The 16,109-nt window shown below is 41.3% G+C and overlaps 1 protein-coding gene across 1 annotated transcript; it reads right to left on the bottom strand.

Moving 5' to 3' along the window:
- Positions 1-2,535: 2,535 nt before the first annotated feature.
- On the bottom strand, positions 2,536-15,801 carry kctd17 (potassium channel tetramerization domain containing 17; the record flags this gene model as incomplete). The annotated part of the gene is made up of 6 exons (XM_071526849.1): positions 2,536-7,457; positions 9,275-9,419; positions 10,030-10,155; positions 12,047-12,193; positions 15,462-15,553; positions 15,693-15,801. Coding segments are annotated over 5 exons (579 nt in total), but the record flags the coding sequence as incomplete, so codon positions are not given.
- Between the last annotated feature and the right edge of the window lie 308 nt (positions 15,802-16,109).

The raw sequence follows: 16,109 nt of genomic DNA, 5'->3' as shown, positions 1-16,109 counted from the left end.
GACGAACCATCACACTTCCACTTTCCTCTTTCCGGTGAAGGAGGAAAGAAGAAAGAACCGAGGGAGCGCCGACTTGAAGTGATACTGCAGTGAACATTTTAGTGGTAGAAGCTCTCAGATGTGACAGTAATGTACACTTCGGTGCCTTTGTTCAGGAGATGAAAGTCACAGATAAAAGGAAAAGGAAAAGATGGACGCTTCTGTCTTTTTTACTGAACTTCAGGGCATCTTTTGATATGCAGCTGCCATTCGTTTCTCATTGAAATAACACTTTACAGTGGCCTTACTCCAGTGTATTAACCTATGGAAAGTATTGTAAGTACACAATATTACTGTGTAAGCACTTTTAATGAAGCCATTTGAATGCTGTGTTACACCTTTGTAAGTACATTATTAGGGAGATTTTCATCAAGTACCTACACAGTAATATTGTGTACTTACAATACTTTTCCACAGGTCAATACACTGGAATTAGGCCGTTGTAAAGTGTTACTGAAATTACAGTGCACTGCCTTTTTCCTGCTTTTTTTGCTCCTTATACCAATCCTATTTTATCTTCATAGTGCGTTGAATCGCATGCAGCTGATGGTAAATAGCCTGTGTGTGTTTCACTTGTTTTAAGGAGTTGGGCGAGTGCATCTCTGCTGATAAGGGGAATGTCTTTGAAGCTAAGTGTAAAAAAAACATTATGTAGCTGTAGTTTGTAGTGGGGAAAAGTTGCAGAAATGACAAGACCAAACACACTCTAATGCAAATCTAATGCCAGTAAAAGTGCAAATTAGTGAGTTTGGTAATAGTTAAAATGTGGCTATAATACACGGATATGATCACATTTCAGTGTCTGCATTAAATAATGAAGTGTTACAGAAATTGGGCAGCAGGCCACGATTCACTGGTTCTCGGCCATGTTAGAGCGAGCCAGCGGAGCCGGGGCTGACCGGTGTGTTAAAGCCTCGGTGCTGCTGACTGACTGCAGGCTCTCTCTGGATTTGCATTCCCAAAATACCTTTGAAGTGGCAGAGAGAGAGAGAGAGAGAGAGAGAGACAGGCTGCAGGCTGAGGACACAGAAGAAGGAACTGAGGTCACATTTTATTTGGATCCGTCCAGTGTTGATACTCAACTTCCTATCAAGTGACTGTACTGTGTCACTAAAAGTAGGGCTGGGCAATATATCAATATTATATCGATATTGTGATATGAGACTAGATATCGTCTCAGATTTTGGATATTGTAATATCGTGATATGGCATAAGTGTTGTCTTTTCCTGGTTTTAAAGGCTGCATTACAGTAAAGTGATGTCATTTTCTGAACTTACCAGACTGTTCTAGCTGTTCTATTATTTGTCTTTACCCACTTAGTCATTATATCCACATTACTGATGATTATTTATCAAAAATCTCATTGTGTAAATATTTTGTGAAAGCACCAATAGTCATCCCTACAATATTGTTGCAATATCGATATCGAGGTATTTGGTCAGAAATATTGTGATATTTGATTTTGTCCATATCGCCCAGCCCTAACTAAAAGCCTACTGAGATTCAAGTGAGACTCATACTTGTGTGAAAAGTAGTGGTAGTATAGATATTCAGTGTCTGGGCTAGGATTAGACTAAGGTCAGGATTAGGATTACATAGTCTGTAGAGATACAGCAAATAGGCAAGTGACACTTTGTTGAACATCTGCTTTTTGTGACCTGATAGTTGAGCATTAACACTGGCTAAATAAAGTGTTACTGTAACTAAAATTGGCTTCAGGATGTGATTAAAGAGCCATTAACAGAAGCTGCATCTGTTTCTTAATATATTATATCAGAGTTGATGACACTAGATGATGCTTTGACCATGATAACTCTATTTTAGTGGGAAAGAGAGGGAGAACAACACCCTCTGTCTCAGTGTTGTTGGACTTAAGTTCTGGACTCGGACTCAAGTCCCAATTTTGATGACTAGTGACTCGATTCGGAGTCGAATATTGATGACTTTGACTTGCATTTTGGACTAGAACTTGGACTCGATCACCTTTGACACCAGCTTCGCATCTTTTCAGCATTAAATAATTAAATTTGTACCTGATCATCCGGTTGTTTAACAATATCGGCCTACATGTAGACATAAGCTATGAAAATCTATCTGACAACACAAACACTGATATGATGATGTAATATTTTGGTGAGTGTGCCGCCTGGGAGTGAGAACTGTTTTTGGTCTATTTATAGAACACAAATTGAAAAAAAATAAAATAAAAAGTGAAATCCACAGCATAAGAGTCCCCATTCTAACTAAAAACGTAGCTTTTAATGTGACAGATGTATATTTGTATGTGTTCTTTTAAAATTTGTTCTAGCATGGATTACATGAACTCAAACTGTTTACTCAAACTCGAGGACTTGGAACTTGACTTTGGGTATTTGCTGTATAACTCTGTCAGAAATCACATTCTGTAATTATTTGATGTAAAATGTTGTATTTGTGGAGACAGAGTGAGGTTGTAATAGTTGCCTACAAAAAAAAATGAGATTTTGTAGTTTGTATTTTAAACCAAAGGACATTAAAACTTTATTTCTGTTGAGAATGGTGACATTCATTTACAATAAATTACAAATGTTCACCTTCCGTCACACACGGCTGAAATCGTTGTACATTGTTCAGGACTTTGATGAAATGCGATTGGAGGAAGCCTTCCTTGATAGTCGGTACAATTCCTGTGTCACATTGTCTTTTTGTGTGTTTCTGTCATGTGAAGTGAACACAGCAGACTGAGGCATGAAGAGGGGAAACTCCAGCATCAGATTAAAACATGTTTTTCTATCCACACTCGTCTGACACGGACACGTTTGCACAGATTTCTGAAAAAGGACAGCTATGTAGATTTTAACACATCGACAACTATGTAAAAAGACTTCCTACTGTACAGTGGAAACCATCAACATGTAGTGTACAGATGAAATGATGAAGTGTGGATCCAGCAACCCAAACACAGAGCAGATGAGTTCTTACTACAGTAGATCTTTTAGTTTTATCTACAGTACTCATGAACATTATGTATATAAAAGTTATAACTGGACATGCAAACGGAGGTTTATAAAATTGAACTAATAATAACATATTTAAAACCCTTTGGAAGGAAGATTTTCAAACTCTTGGAGGAACTTAGCCTGTTTCCAACAGTTATAATTTGACCTAAGACTACAAACTAGCCTATTCAGCAAATCTGATATATTTATATACACAGTCAAACATAAAAGCTGTTCATCAAGTAGAAAAAAAGTAAAAGGTGACACTCACCAAAACATTAAAATCCTCCCCTTTCCCCCCAAAAAACCCCCCAAAACAAAACAAAAAACTCCCAAATTCTTTTTACTGTGTAACATTCAAAAAGCAAACAAGTCAAAAAAAAAACCTCCTGAAAATAAATTATACAACCAAAACGTACAAAAATGGAAAACAAAAGGCATGACATTTTGTACAGTACAGTGTCGAAGCCTTGTAGAGACGAGCTGCATGAAGCGGAGTCACCTGCATGTTCTGTATGTTTTATTTTTCTGTATTTCCACCTCAACCCCCCTTCTGAAAATTAACAAATTCTCTGCGACGATATTAAAGATGCACTAACTTGTGGTTTATATATACACACACACAAATAACCCTCTGACCCCCCCCCAACACACACACACACACACACACATACACACACACACACACACACACACACACACACACACACTCTGACTGCAGGCCAGGAGGTTTTTTTTTTTTAGGCTACACAAATACCAAACCATGACCGCCGCCAACAAGAATGTAAAACTACCCATTCCTGCATCTTTAATATGAAAACAGCTTTAAAAAAAAAAAATGCATGTAATAAAACCTATGATCATTTTTACATGCCGGTCTATGGCATTCTTTTTGTTTGTTTTTTTGCTGCTTGAAATCAAGGCACCGAATGATCCATGTTACAAGATACACAAAACAAGTCGACATGAAAAACAAAACAAAACATGATCCCGTCTCTTTAAAACTTCATCCTAGTGATGCTTACATTGTTCATTCTTTCAGAGATTATCATAAGCATCATGAATAACTGAACCAGCACTATACTCTATCGTTGTTTATTGTTTTATCATAATCCAACTTGTAAAGAAGGGATTGCTAGCATCCTAATTGTCTCTTCATCTCTCACACACACAATATTGTAATTGCAGCCCATTCTTTCAGCACATTAAGTTTTTCTTAAAATTATCAAAATATTACCAAGTAAAAAAAAAAAGTCACCAATCCTTATCTTAGTCCTAGATTGTCTCATCCTAACTCTGATTGCCTATTGCCTCTATAGAACAGTCTGTGTGTTTCCATGTGGAGTCATGATGCTGCTGCCCAGTCACACAGAGACAAACAGCAGGGGGCAGAAAGAAGCTGCAGACTGGAGGTTTACTGGTACAAACACTCAGAGGCAGAGCTCATCTCATTGGTTGAGTAAAACGTGATGGGTGGAGCCAAACAACAGCGCAGATTAGCTAACTGGCAAACTTAACGACAAAGAAGGAACTCTGATCAAAATATACAGTACTGTGCAAAAGTCTTAGGCACCCTAGATTGTTTATATAAATTTCTTAGAAGTCTTAGATGTTTATTTGTTTTCTGCATTAGTGTGTCAGTAGACTGCTGTTTATTGTAAATTTTTGATATTCAGAAACTTTTCATTTCGTTAGTTTTGAAAGCATCTTCGCTTTATGGATTTCTTTGACATATGCCTAAGACTTTTGCACAGTACTGTAAATTAAAATTCTAACTGGCAATGGCCTGGTATGGACTAGTGTTAGACAGAAAAACTGTGGTTCTTTGGCTCCACCCACTGAGGTTTACCTCAACCAATCAGATTATTTCTGCCTCCAGAGCAGCTCTGCCTCTGAGAAATGTTGTTGGTATAACTAAAACTCGCCGACAGACCAGACCCGAGTTCAAGCCACACTACATAAACTAAATGAGCCAGAAATCCCAGTTGGCAGAACCCAGTAACACAGCTCAACCAGTCTGACCGCGCCTGTCAGCAGAGAGCGGGATGATGGGGGCTCGACATGTACAGCATGTCCCAACCACCAAAGCCTCCGTTACACCTCATAAAAAAGACATGGTGCCACACTGCGTGTCTGGTGAACAGCACAGAGATATAGGAGTTTTAACTGTATTCTTAAAGGGGCAATAAGGGAAACTTTTACTATCCCATAGCACAAAATAATAAATCTGCAGGGGTTGATAGGGTTGTTGATCAATACCAATAACTCAACGATTCCTTGGCCAGGTGCTGAGCTTTCACTCCACCAATTCTGAGTTTCAAGCCACTCCCCCTTTCCCCCCACTTGCATTTTCAGCTGCTCAAGGAGGGCGGAGCTACGAGCAAGCGAGGCTAAAACGCTTTGTTCTCAAGCCAAAAAAAGCAAATGACAAAGCAGTATTATCATTCTTGCAATTTGCACTGTGATATATTAGCTCTTCACTACACGTTTCTGCTGGATCTCTGCTCTAATTAGCTCGTTTACGCCTCTCTGCTGTGAAAATGTGACTTTACTGTGTTTGTGTCAATTACAGGCTACTGTAATTCAAGAGGGTGGGGGCGCTGTGCTTTGACTCGTGTGGGAGGAAATTAATTCTATCGGTGTCGCAATTCCTACTCATCGCCAATAGAGGTCGATAAAACTCATAGATCACTTAATGCCCCTTTAAACCCTTTTTCAGTGATAAAGCCAGAACAGAGAGTCTGGGGGAAGTGCTGCGCCTTCGTCTAGCAGACAGAAAAAATGACAGAGAGGACAGGAGGTTTGACCGGCCTATCATTACAACACAAACAGACGCCTCTCTCTCTCTCTCTCTCTCTCCTCTCTCTCTCCTCTCTCTTTCTGTTCAAGCCTCATCACCATCTCTCTCTGTCAGCCGGGAGCCAGAGCTGCTCTGGATGCGGGCCAGGGTGACAGAGTGAGACAACACTGCTGCTGCTGCTGAGCACGCAAAACGCCTCGGGGATCACGCGTGTCCCGGCACGAAGCGGCACGGGTGTGTGTGTGTGTGTGTGTGTGTGTGTGTGTGTATCTGCGCACGGCCGGGTGTTAGTGTAAGGGGAAACTGAAGTGCAGCGTGTGTTCTTGTCAGTACAATGTGTGTGTGTGTGTGTGTGTGGCTGCCCTTGCTCTCAGCTCTACAGGATGGCGACTGTGTGTCTCTGTGTAAGGAGACCAGTCCATGATGGGATTTGACATGGAGCTACACTAGCTAGCGGATGTCTTTATCCAGCTACATTTCATGTACGGTTTTGTCACTTTTCCTCATTTGAAAACCAACCTAATCAACATAATATAAGGCTAAGCATGTGATGTGACAACACACAGCTGCTGTACTTATATATTGCTGATATTCCGCAGTGACTCTCGGGGTGCGTTACCTCACTTTTTTTTTTTTATGGACGGTTTTTTTACGGTTGCATCGCTGTTAATCGGCCTGACACCCGCAAGGCCCGGCACGAGGACATCAAACCAGTTTAACCCCGCGTTCACACTGCGAGCAACACCATCAACCAATCACAGAAGTCCATTCCTACAGACCAGGGGAACTCAGCCACAGTGTGGACGGCCAACAGCCAATCAGATTACTGGGCTTCCTTGTTTCCCCGTTTTGTGTCGTGAATAGTTCTGCTGCAAAAGTGCAAAACGGACGAGAAGCTGATCAGCCGTCTATACCACTTTTGATTTGAAAGACTACAGGGATAAAAAAAAAGTGATGCTTGGAGAACGGTTGCATCCGTTGTCGGGGTCTCTGAAGTCTCTCTGAGTTTTTTGTTTATTTTCGATGGATGCTACCTCATTAGCGCTTCCTAGGCAGCCGTGTTAGCCCATGAAGACGATGTAATGTTATGAAAGTAGCTGTAGCGGCTCAAGACCTCGACACGGATGCAACCGGTAAGTTACCCACAGTGTGAACGCGGGGCGACGACAGGTACAAATGCGGAATTCAAATTTCGTCAGACGGTTTTCATATTCTTTGTCACATTTTGGTTCAGCACCTTGGTTCGGCAAGCTTTACTTTAGATCTTTGGTCATAATTTACTAAGCTTCACTACCGCCCTTGGCAGAAAATGTTTGTACACACCAAACACATGAATATCTAACATCAAACACTTTTTCTCTACTGATAAAATGAGCTTCACTAAAACGGATTTTCATACATATTGCTGCGAGTGACTGTGAGATTTTAGTTTTTTGTCATTTGGTAATCTTTGCAACTGGCATAATTTTTTTTTTTGTATCAGTAAACAGATAACAATGCTACAAATCCATTTTGATGAATGTCCATCGACTCAACACACAAATACACCATGTACAGGATGTCGAAATAAGACTAGAAAACAAGACCTAAAGAAAGATTCTCGTGTTTTCTACATCCGGGACCCGTGGATCTGGAAAAGCTGCGAAAGTAAGGAAAGGAAAAACAGAAATTAGAACTTGAAGAGCCACAGTCGTATAATAATAATCCAGTTTATTTTACACTTTTCTAGACTGTGTTTTGGCTGTGATGCTGATGACGATGGTGAGAATGGTGACAGAATGAGAGCAAAAGGATTTTACTGACATCCATGATGGCTGAGAACATTAACAAAAGCATACCACAATGTTTTGACACACAGCCATATCTTTAACTCTTCTGCTGTTGTCCTGTATGTCTTAAAAAAAAGCGTGTGCCCCTCTGGCGTGTGTGCTTGGTTTTTGTATGTTTCAATCTGTGGGTGTTAAGTGTGTGTGATTCTATATTTGTGTGTGTGTGTGTGTGTGTGTGTGTGTGTGTGTGTGTGTGTGTGTGTATACAGACTGAGAAGGACATCTTCAAGCACTACTGCTGCACTAAAAGGTCAGGGGTATTCCATGTCACAGCATTGGTAATGAGAGCCCACGGCGACGCAGGGCTGGATCAATATCTGTGTCAGTTCACCATTGGACCGGCCAGCGTGCGCACACACACACACACACACACACACATACAAACGAACACACAAATGCACACACACACACACCCACACAGGCCGGTATAGGTCATGATGGTGATCAGCGCAGAAAACTGACATTTTCATCCAGAGTGATGGCAAAATTCACCACCGCCACTTTTGACTATTTTACCAAATCTGATTTTAGCATGGTGAAGCTCCACCAGACGATGGGAGGTTTACTTGTTGACAAGTAAACAATCATCACTTGTCATTTCCCTGCTGATGATGATAATGCGAACAATGAAGGCCATGTAGCTGAAAATGTTTGGTGATATAAATAAAGCACAAAACTAAAAGAAATGAGAATATGGAAGTATTATAAAAGCCTCAAGTCTGCACTTCCCTGGGTTTACGTTCTTTCTACTGAAATTTAATAATAATGCGAACAAAGACACAGATGTGTGTTCTGTTGCCTGAGAGTTTGATTTGTCTTTTTTTCGGGTCTAAAAATGTAATCACAATGTCAGTGACTGTGCCAACACCAGAATTTAATTTGGACAAACAGGGCGACTCTATAGCGTCTCAACTAGTGGTGATGAGATGCTCTTCTCTGTTGCGGCCCCACTTGGTAACACCCAGTGATTTCAGCTGGGTGTTACCAGGGTTAGACGGATATGTTGGTTTGTCGACACACTGGGCCAATATTGGCCTTTAATTAAATATCGATCAGATATCGGCGAGTCATGACGTTCGTATGATGGACCACAGCGACAGAAAAACTGTCTGTAAAACCTGACATGAAATTTTATTTTCTTTGCACATTTGATTTATTCATTTAATTGTTCAATTACATTTTTTTGTAAATTAATTCAGTTTCCCTAGCATTGAATAGGTGTGGCGGGTCCTAAAAGAACACTAAAATCCTAAAAGTATTTCATTAGTCTTGGATTCAATGGAGAGTTTTAGTATCCCATGGCATGAAAATTATTAAATTTAAAGACTTTTTAATAATTTTAATATTGGAACGAAACATCTGCCAACTTCAGTGTAAAAATATTGGTATCGGTCTGTAAAACCCCTCATCAAACTAATTTTTCCATTAAAAAAAATCTTGCTTAGTGCAGCTTTAAATATACGCGGTTTATTGCAACAGAAGGAAAGCTTAGGGCTGGTACTCAATGCAGTGCCATGAAACATCCTGCATCCTTTTTGACATCACACACACACACACACACACACACACTAAAGTCTACTAGATCTACCCACTAGCACATCTATCGCACTCTAGCGCAGTTCCTCACCCATTCCCGCCTCTCTTTGGAACAATGAAACATGATTCTCTCATTCTCTAAGCCACTCATTTGGTGTGGTATCTCTCCCTCCCTCCTCCTCCTCCTCCTCCTCCTCCTCAGCCTTCGCTGCTTCCTCCTCCTGCATCTCCGGCGGCTTCATGTGGCATGAAGGACGGAGGAGAAAAAACACAAAAGAAAAGAAAAAAAAAAAAACGAGACAGAAAACGACAAAGAAAATGAACAGGCTGATGAGCGTCAGTGAGCGGAGGACAGAGAGCGAGAGAGACAGACAGAGATAGACAGATATATATCTAGATATATCTATATATGGAGAGAGAGAGAGAGAGAGAGAGAGAGAGAAATAGACTGATAGATAGAGAGACAGATAGACCGGAAGACAGAGGGAGAGAGAGAGAGAGAGAATAGCGGGAAACAGAGCGGGAGGTGTGTGAATGATGGAGTGAATGTGTTTGTGAATGACATTTGCGAGGCAAGTGACATTTGGAGTTTTCAGTGAAGAGCACAGGATCAAAGCACACTCATATCAGCTTCAATGAGGAGAGGTACACACACACACACACACACACACACACACACACACACACACACGCCCCGACAAAACAGAAACATACACACACACGCACACAAACCAACAAAGGAAACATAGCCACACAAAAGAGCAGCTTAATCCTGCTATGAGAGTCTTTGAACATACGTGTCTGTATGTGTGTGTATATGTGTGTGTGTGTGTGTGTGTGTTTCACCTTGGTTTTGTGGCTCTGCTCAGTGCCCAGGCCGGACCCGGGTGTGTGAAGCTCCTTGGATACGACACACAGGAACTCGGCCTGGTCCTCCGTTCCGTAGCTGTACGACGAACCGATGTTCACCATCTAGAGAGGGGGAGAGCGACATAGAGAGAGGGAGAGAGAGAGAGAGAGAGAGAGGGAGAGAGAGAGAGTCGGACAGAGTTAGAGATCGCGATTGAGAAACACAGACATAGAGAGCAAGAGAGGGCAAGAAAGAAAGCGACTGAGAGAGAAGAAGAAGAGATCCCACATCAAAGCGAGGACAGACAGATTCATGAGCTCATGCATGGTGGAGGGACCAAAGGGCGACAAGAGACAGGATCATCTCGGCTTTAACAGTGTGGGAACAGCAACACACACACAAAAAAAAAAAAAAAAAAAGGCTTTTGGAGGAATCTATACAGTATGTAAACCATAGATGTGCAGCATGCATTGGAGCTCGGTGCCAAAGCAGTGGGCGGGGGGTCTGAATCTTGTGAATCATGTGATGTGATGTGATGTGATGTGATGTGATGTGATGTGATGTGATGTGATGTGATGTGATGTGATGTGATGTGATGTGATGTGATGTGGGCAGGCCGATCTATCTGGGTTGGAAGCATGGAGCTTCAAAAGTAAAGTCTGGGCGTCACTAGCGCTGGAGCAGCGGGGGGCCCGGGACGTTTATATACCCCCTCCCACTTTAGAGGCCCGGTCCTCATTTTAAGGGGTAATAATGTTGAAAACTGAGAGATTTGCACCTATAACTGTCATTACGGTAACTCAAAATCAATATATTCACATCTATGTTCACACTACAACAACTAGGGCTGTGCAAAAAAATCGATACAGCTGAGTATTGCAATATTTTTTTCCATGATACTGTATCGATTTTCCAGCCCCTCGTATCGATACATAAAAAAATTATTCATGTTTTAAACGTATTTAAAATGTCCTTAAATTTCCCTCAAATCCCTTTGAATTAAATAGTTTTGCCTCAATTTGTCTGCTGAGTTATCAATATAATGTGATGTACATATTAGACTACCCAGGTGGTACACAGCAAGTTGTATTTTCAGCTCTATTTTTTAATTTTCAGTAAATTATGTAGAGTATTGCAATGTATCGCAATATGTATCATATCGCAATGTATCGTGATACGTATCGTGATACGTATCGTGAGGTCCTTGCCAATACCCAGCCTTAACAACAACAGCAACTTGGTTGATGTGTCTTCTTTATCAACTTTGTTTGTGCATCACAGCCAAACAGTTCGGATCTTCAAAACTCTGGGTAATTGCTGTAATCTAGGAAGTCCAAATATACTGTGTGCAAAATTTTGTGGCAATCTGACCAACTTTGCGGGAAACATAGGGAAAAGTACGTTTTGCATAAAATCCAAAATGGCAGAAAAACTATTATAGTGAACATTACAACCGGTATGTACAATGGATTTGTTTTGATCCAAGGACTCTACAGTTCAGGAGTTATTGGCTAAAATGTTCTTTGTTATAGCGCCACCATTTGGCCGATATAATTTTTTTTAGCTAGGTAGTTTGGGTGATTTGAAACCTATCCACCAAATTTAGTGGCTCTGGGACACAATTTACACACAGTCCCCAGCCTCCGTGCTCTCTTCATACCATGATAACACATTACACGTAACTGGATGTGGACTCTATTTGGGCTTGAGGCCTACGAAACCCTTCATGCGAGTCTAACACACTGAAATCCTGTTGGGACCGTCTGCACTACAAACGTCACACACACACAAACACACACATACTGCAGACTCATGGGATTAAAGCGCCCGCCCAAGTCGATAAATCTAGGTGGAATATGTGCGCATCGTATTGCAATCCTGCGGATCCTAAACTCTAGGGGGGGGGGGCTGGATCGGTTGGGGAGTGCAGAAAGCAGGGGTCAGGTCGGGGGGCCAAGGGGTCAGGTCAAGGGTCAAGATTGAAGGGTCAGCAGCAGCGTGAGTCCAACCCACAGTCCAGAGCAGTCCGGTGCGGGGCTTTCTGCAGGCGCGCACGCTGACCTGCTCAAACTTCCAGCCGTCCGACATGGTGGAGACCATCTGGGTCAGCTCCTCCTCCTGGCACTGCAGCACCCGGTAGACGTGTTTGGGGGGAACCTGCTGGGGAAAGAGAGAGAGAGAGAGAGAGAGAGGAGGGGGGGGTTAGGAGACAGGTGATGGGCGAGAGAGAGAGAGAGAGAGAGAGAGAGAGAGAGAGAGAGAGAGAGAGAGAGAGAGAGAAGAGACAAGGTGGGCGGTGGTAGCCTAGTAGCGTTGTTGCGATAGCTGAAATTCCAATACTACTTTGATACCGTTACCACATTTTAAGTAAATACAAGATTTTAAGTTTTGCAAACTTTATTGATTTTCATTATGTAAAGCTTGTGTTTAAATGTTTAAATGGACTTGCTCCTCAGCCTTTCTGTAAATACATCAAGAGACTACAGAGCTGCAGCAGATCCACCAGAGCAGCTTCAAGTGGCAATTGTAAAAAAAAGTGGCAAAAAGTTTCATTCTGCAAAACATCTTTTGCTCAGACAGCTTTTTCTGTGAAAGGAGCAAAGTCCTGGAACTCGCTGCCTGATCACTTTAAATCTGCTGCAAACTTCACCACTTTTAAGAGAGTTACCAAATCCTGGTTCATTCAGCAACAAACCTGCACTCATGTCTAGTTTTCTGTAGTTATGTTACTACTAAATGTGTGTTTTACGGTATCTTGTTGTACTCAGTTTACCTTTTTTTTCCTCTTTTTTTTTTTTTTTTTACCTTGTGCTCTATTGTATCTTGCTGTACTCGGTTTACCTTCTTTTTACCTCACTGTTTTAATCTCTTATTCTCACAAAAGCCCTTCTAGGGACTGGTGTTGCAAATTAGCGTCCGCTCTAAACACTATGATACTTGCATCGGATAGCTGTTCTCAGTTTGTCTAATAAATAAGACTGAATTCAATGCTGAATTTCGTAAACGTTTAATACTTTCGCCAAATGTGTTCTGCAAGCTGCGATTTCGTTTCAGCGTCACCTCTAGAGGGCGTAAACATGCAGATGGCACATGGAGTGGACTAGTGAAAAGAAGAAGAAGAAGGATTGTCAGAATTTTGGTATCATGACAGCACTACAGCCCTGGGTTAGAGAAGCAGTTCAAATCCCTGACAGGCTGGGAAAATGCAGGAAATGTGGCTGCTCCTTGTCTCTGTGACTGACTCTCAGCTGGGTCAGATGTTTTAACTCACTGTTATATTGTTTTGATCATGTATCCAATTGTTTTATTTTGTTTTATTGTCTTGTATAATGTTTACTTATTACATACATCTAACTTGTTGTGCAATATCTTTTTATTATCTTGTTTTTATCTTGTTCTCTATTGCTGCTGGTCACTGAGAGTTACCAAACATAATTTCGTTGTATGCCTACAATTACAAATAAAGTGTCTTATCTTATCTTATCTTAACTTATATTATCTTATCGCTCCTTATTTGCTGCTGTCTTGGCAGTACACTTCCTGGTTAAATAAAGGTTAAATGAAAAAAAAAAAAAAGCTTTCCCTCCCTCTGGAACTACTGCTGACTTTTTTCCTTAGTTAAGGGATTAGAATGGGTTTGGATTCGATAAGCGGATTCATTTCTGGATTCAGATTCGATAAAATGATTTCAAACCCCAACCAAACAGAAAGCTGTGGTTTTACTGGGCAGCTCTCAGGTGTGAAAGTGTCTAACTCAGGGTTCCTACACATTTTCAATTAAAAAATTCCATGCTTTTTCCAGACCTTGATTTGTTTTGAAGATTTTGTCTGGTGTTCAGTATGATTTACGCAGATAGACATCTTGCCCCTGCTAACTAGCTCATATCACTGTAGAGATGAAGATTGTTCTTCACAGCGACAAATATCAGAATATGTGAGATGATTGGCAGGGTTCCTACACGCTTTCCATTTTAAAATTCCATATTTTTCCCAGACCCTATGTTCTTGACTGGATTTGATTTTGGTGGGTATTTGATATAATGCATGCTGACAGCGGCTGGGTAATAAGAGCGTCCCTCTATCTGAACATTATTCTTCACATCAACAAAAACTGTGGACTCAAAGTGGCTCAACAACAACATAAAAGCTAGAATTATGTGTGTATCGGACCTGAACCGCAACATTTTCCATACTTTTCCAGACATTTTTTCAAATTCCCAAACTATTCAAGACCTGGAAATGATCAAATTCATTTTTAATACTTTTCCAGACTTTCCAGACCTGCGTAGGAACCCTGCTAACTGTGTGAGGATAAAGCAGGGTGTTGTTGATAAAGAAGTGTCACACAGTCAATCCTGCCTGGATAAATACGGTTATATATATTTTTTTAAAGCAGAGACAGAGGGAGGAGAGGCTCGGTGAAAGGAGTAATTGTAAGAAGAAGAAGAAAGGGTTTTGATGGAGTGAGAGAGGGACGGCGGCAAGATAAAGGCACTGAGAGAATGAAGGTCAAACCCTTGAGACAGAATGAATACATCAGCGTATGTGAGGTTTGTGTCGTTATGGAAATCGAGAGCAAAAGAGAGCGTGTGCTTGAGTCTGGAAGAGGAATAACACAATACTCAAAAGGAGGAGAAAACAAACTGAACAAATAATGTAGGCGTGGGCCATCTAGAAAACCAGCTTTTCTATGTTCGTATTCATGCGCCATATTTAGCCCAGAGCCAAGGACAGCGGCGGGTACAGTAGAGTGCAGCGGGATGCAACGAGAGTGGGTGTGTGACAGAGAGGGCAGATGGATTATATAAGAGTGAGTGAGTGCACCCATCCTGAGAGAAGATAAAGAAAAGGAGAGAGAGAGAAACATGATGTACAGCAACAGCGCCGCCTTTACAGAGGCACAGAAGGGTGAAATCACTGTGTAATAGAGAGAAAATGACTGAAAGGCAATGCACTCACACCATGATGTGTGTGTGTGTGTGTGTGTGTGAGTCTGTAAAGCCTGAAATGAACTCTCTTTCTTTCTTTGCACATTTATTCTTTTTTTCCCTCCACTTATGTTCATTTAAAAGTCTAACGTATCCCAGAGCATCGGCAGCTTCAATGCAAAAATATCTGTATTGGCCTTGAAAAACCCATATCAGTCAAACCCTTCTTGTGTGTGTGTGTGTCTGAGTGTACGTTTGTGTGTATTTGTGTGTGTGTGCATGTGTATTTGTGTGTGTATTTTATAGGGATGTGCACAGTTCCAGATTCTTGATTACTCTTTAGTTACTACTGCCGAAAAATATTTTATTCAACTTCTGTCAACTTTGTTTTTTTTTTATCTGTGCACGTATAAAAAGGGTTAAAATTCTTTCAGATAAAACCAAAATTGGATTCATAACTTTGTGTGTGTGTGTGTGTGTGTGTCCGGGCTCTTCTATACCTGTGTGGCCTTGGAGTCCCTCTCCACGATCCTCTCCTTGATCAGTTTGATCAGCGGGGTGATGTTGTAAAACTCGGCCTCCTCCAGGACGCCTGGCAACACAAAACCACATGACACAACTTAAAATATGGAGGCACGCATTTTGCCATTCCAGAACAAACCCATGCACCCAAGGACTGAAAACAGACATTCCCCCATATTATATAGTAATAGATCCAACGCATATTAGACCTTCCTCCGCCAGCTCCTTGTTGTAGACCAGCTTTCCGTGCCGCAAGTAGTTGAGGATGGGACCGAAGTAGGTGGGGTCTCTGTCGATCACATAGGCTCCTGTCTCGTCCTGTAGCACAGAAACAGAGAGAGCATTGTCCATTATACCAGTTATATATATATTATAACCTAAAGGTACATTGCTGCATTTCTTCACTTTACAAGTCCCTTTACTTGTGTTTTCCCCAATAAGCCATGGAAGGTTTTTATTGAACTGAACTAGCGTCCAATTCAGTGCAAAGCAATGGTACAATTCTATTCTGTATTCCAAGAAGGTCTGCAGCTCTGTTTAAAAGGTGTTACATGCGGCATTTTGTGTTTCCCAGATTTCCCATAAACCCTGTTCCTTCATGTCACAAGGAGGACGTTGGTGCTTTC

The sequence above is a fragment of the Centroberyx affinis genome, unplaced genomic scaffold, assembly GCF_046629955.1.
Source record: "Centroberyx affinis isolate AG114_WGS23_722 - 3 ecotype Tasmania unplaced genomic scaffold, CSIRO-AGI_Caff_v1 ptg001470l_1, whole genome shotgun sequence".
NCBI classification, from domain to species: Eukaryota; Metazoa; Chordata; class Actinopteri; order Beryciformes; family Berycidae; genus Centroberyx; species Centroberyx affinis.
This window is presented reverse-complemented; position numbering and strand designations above follow the sequence as displayed.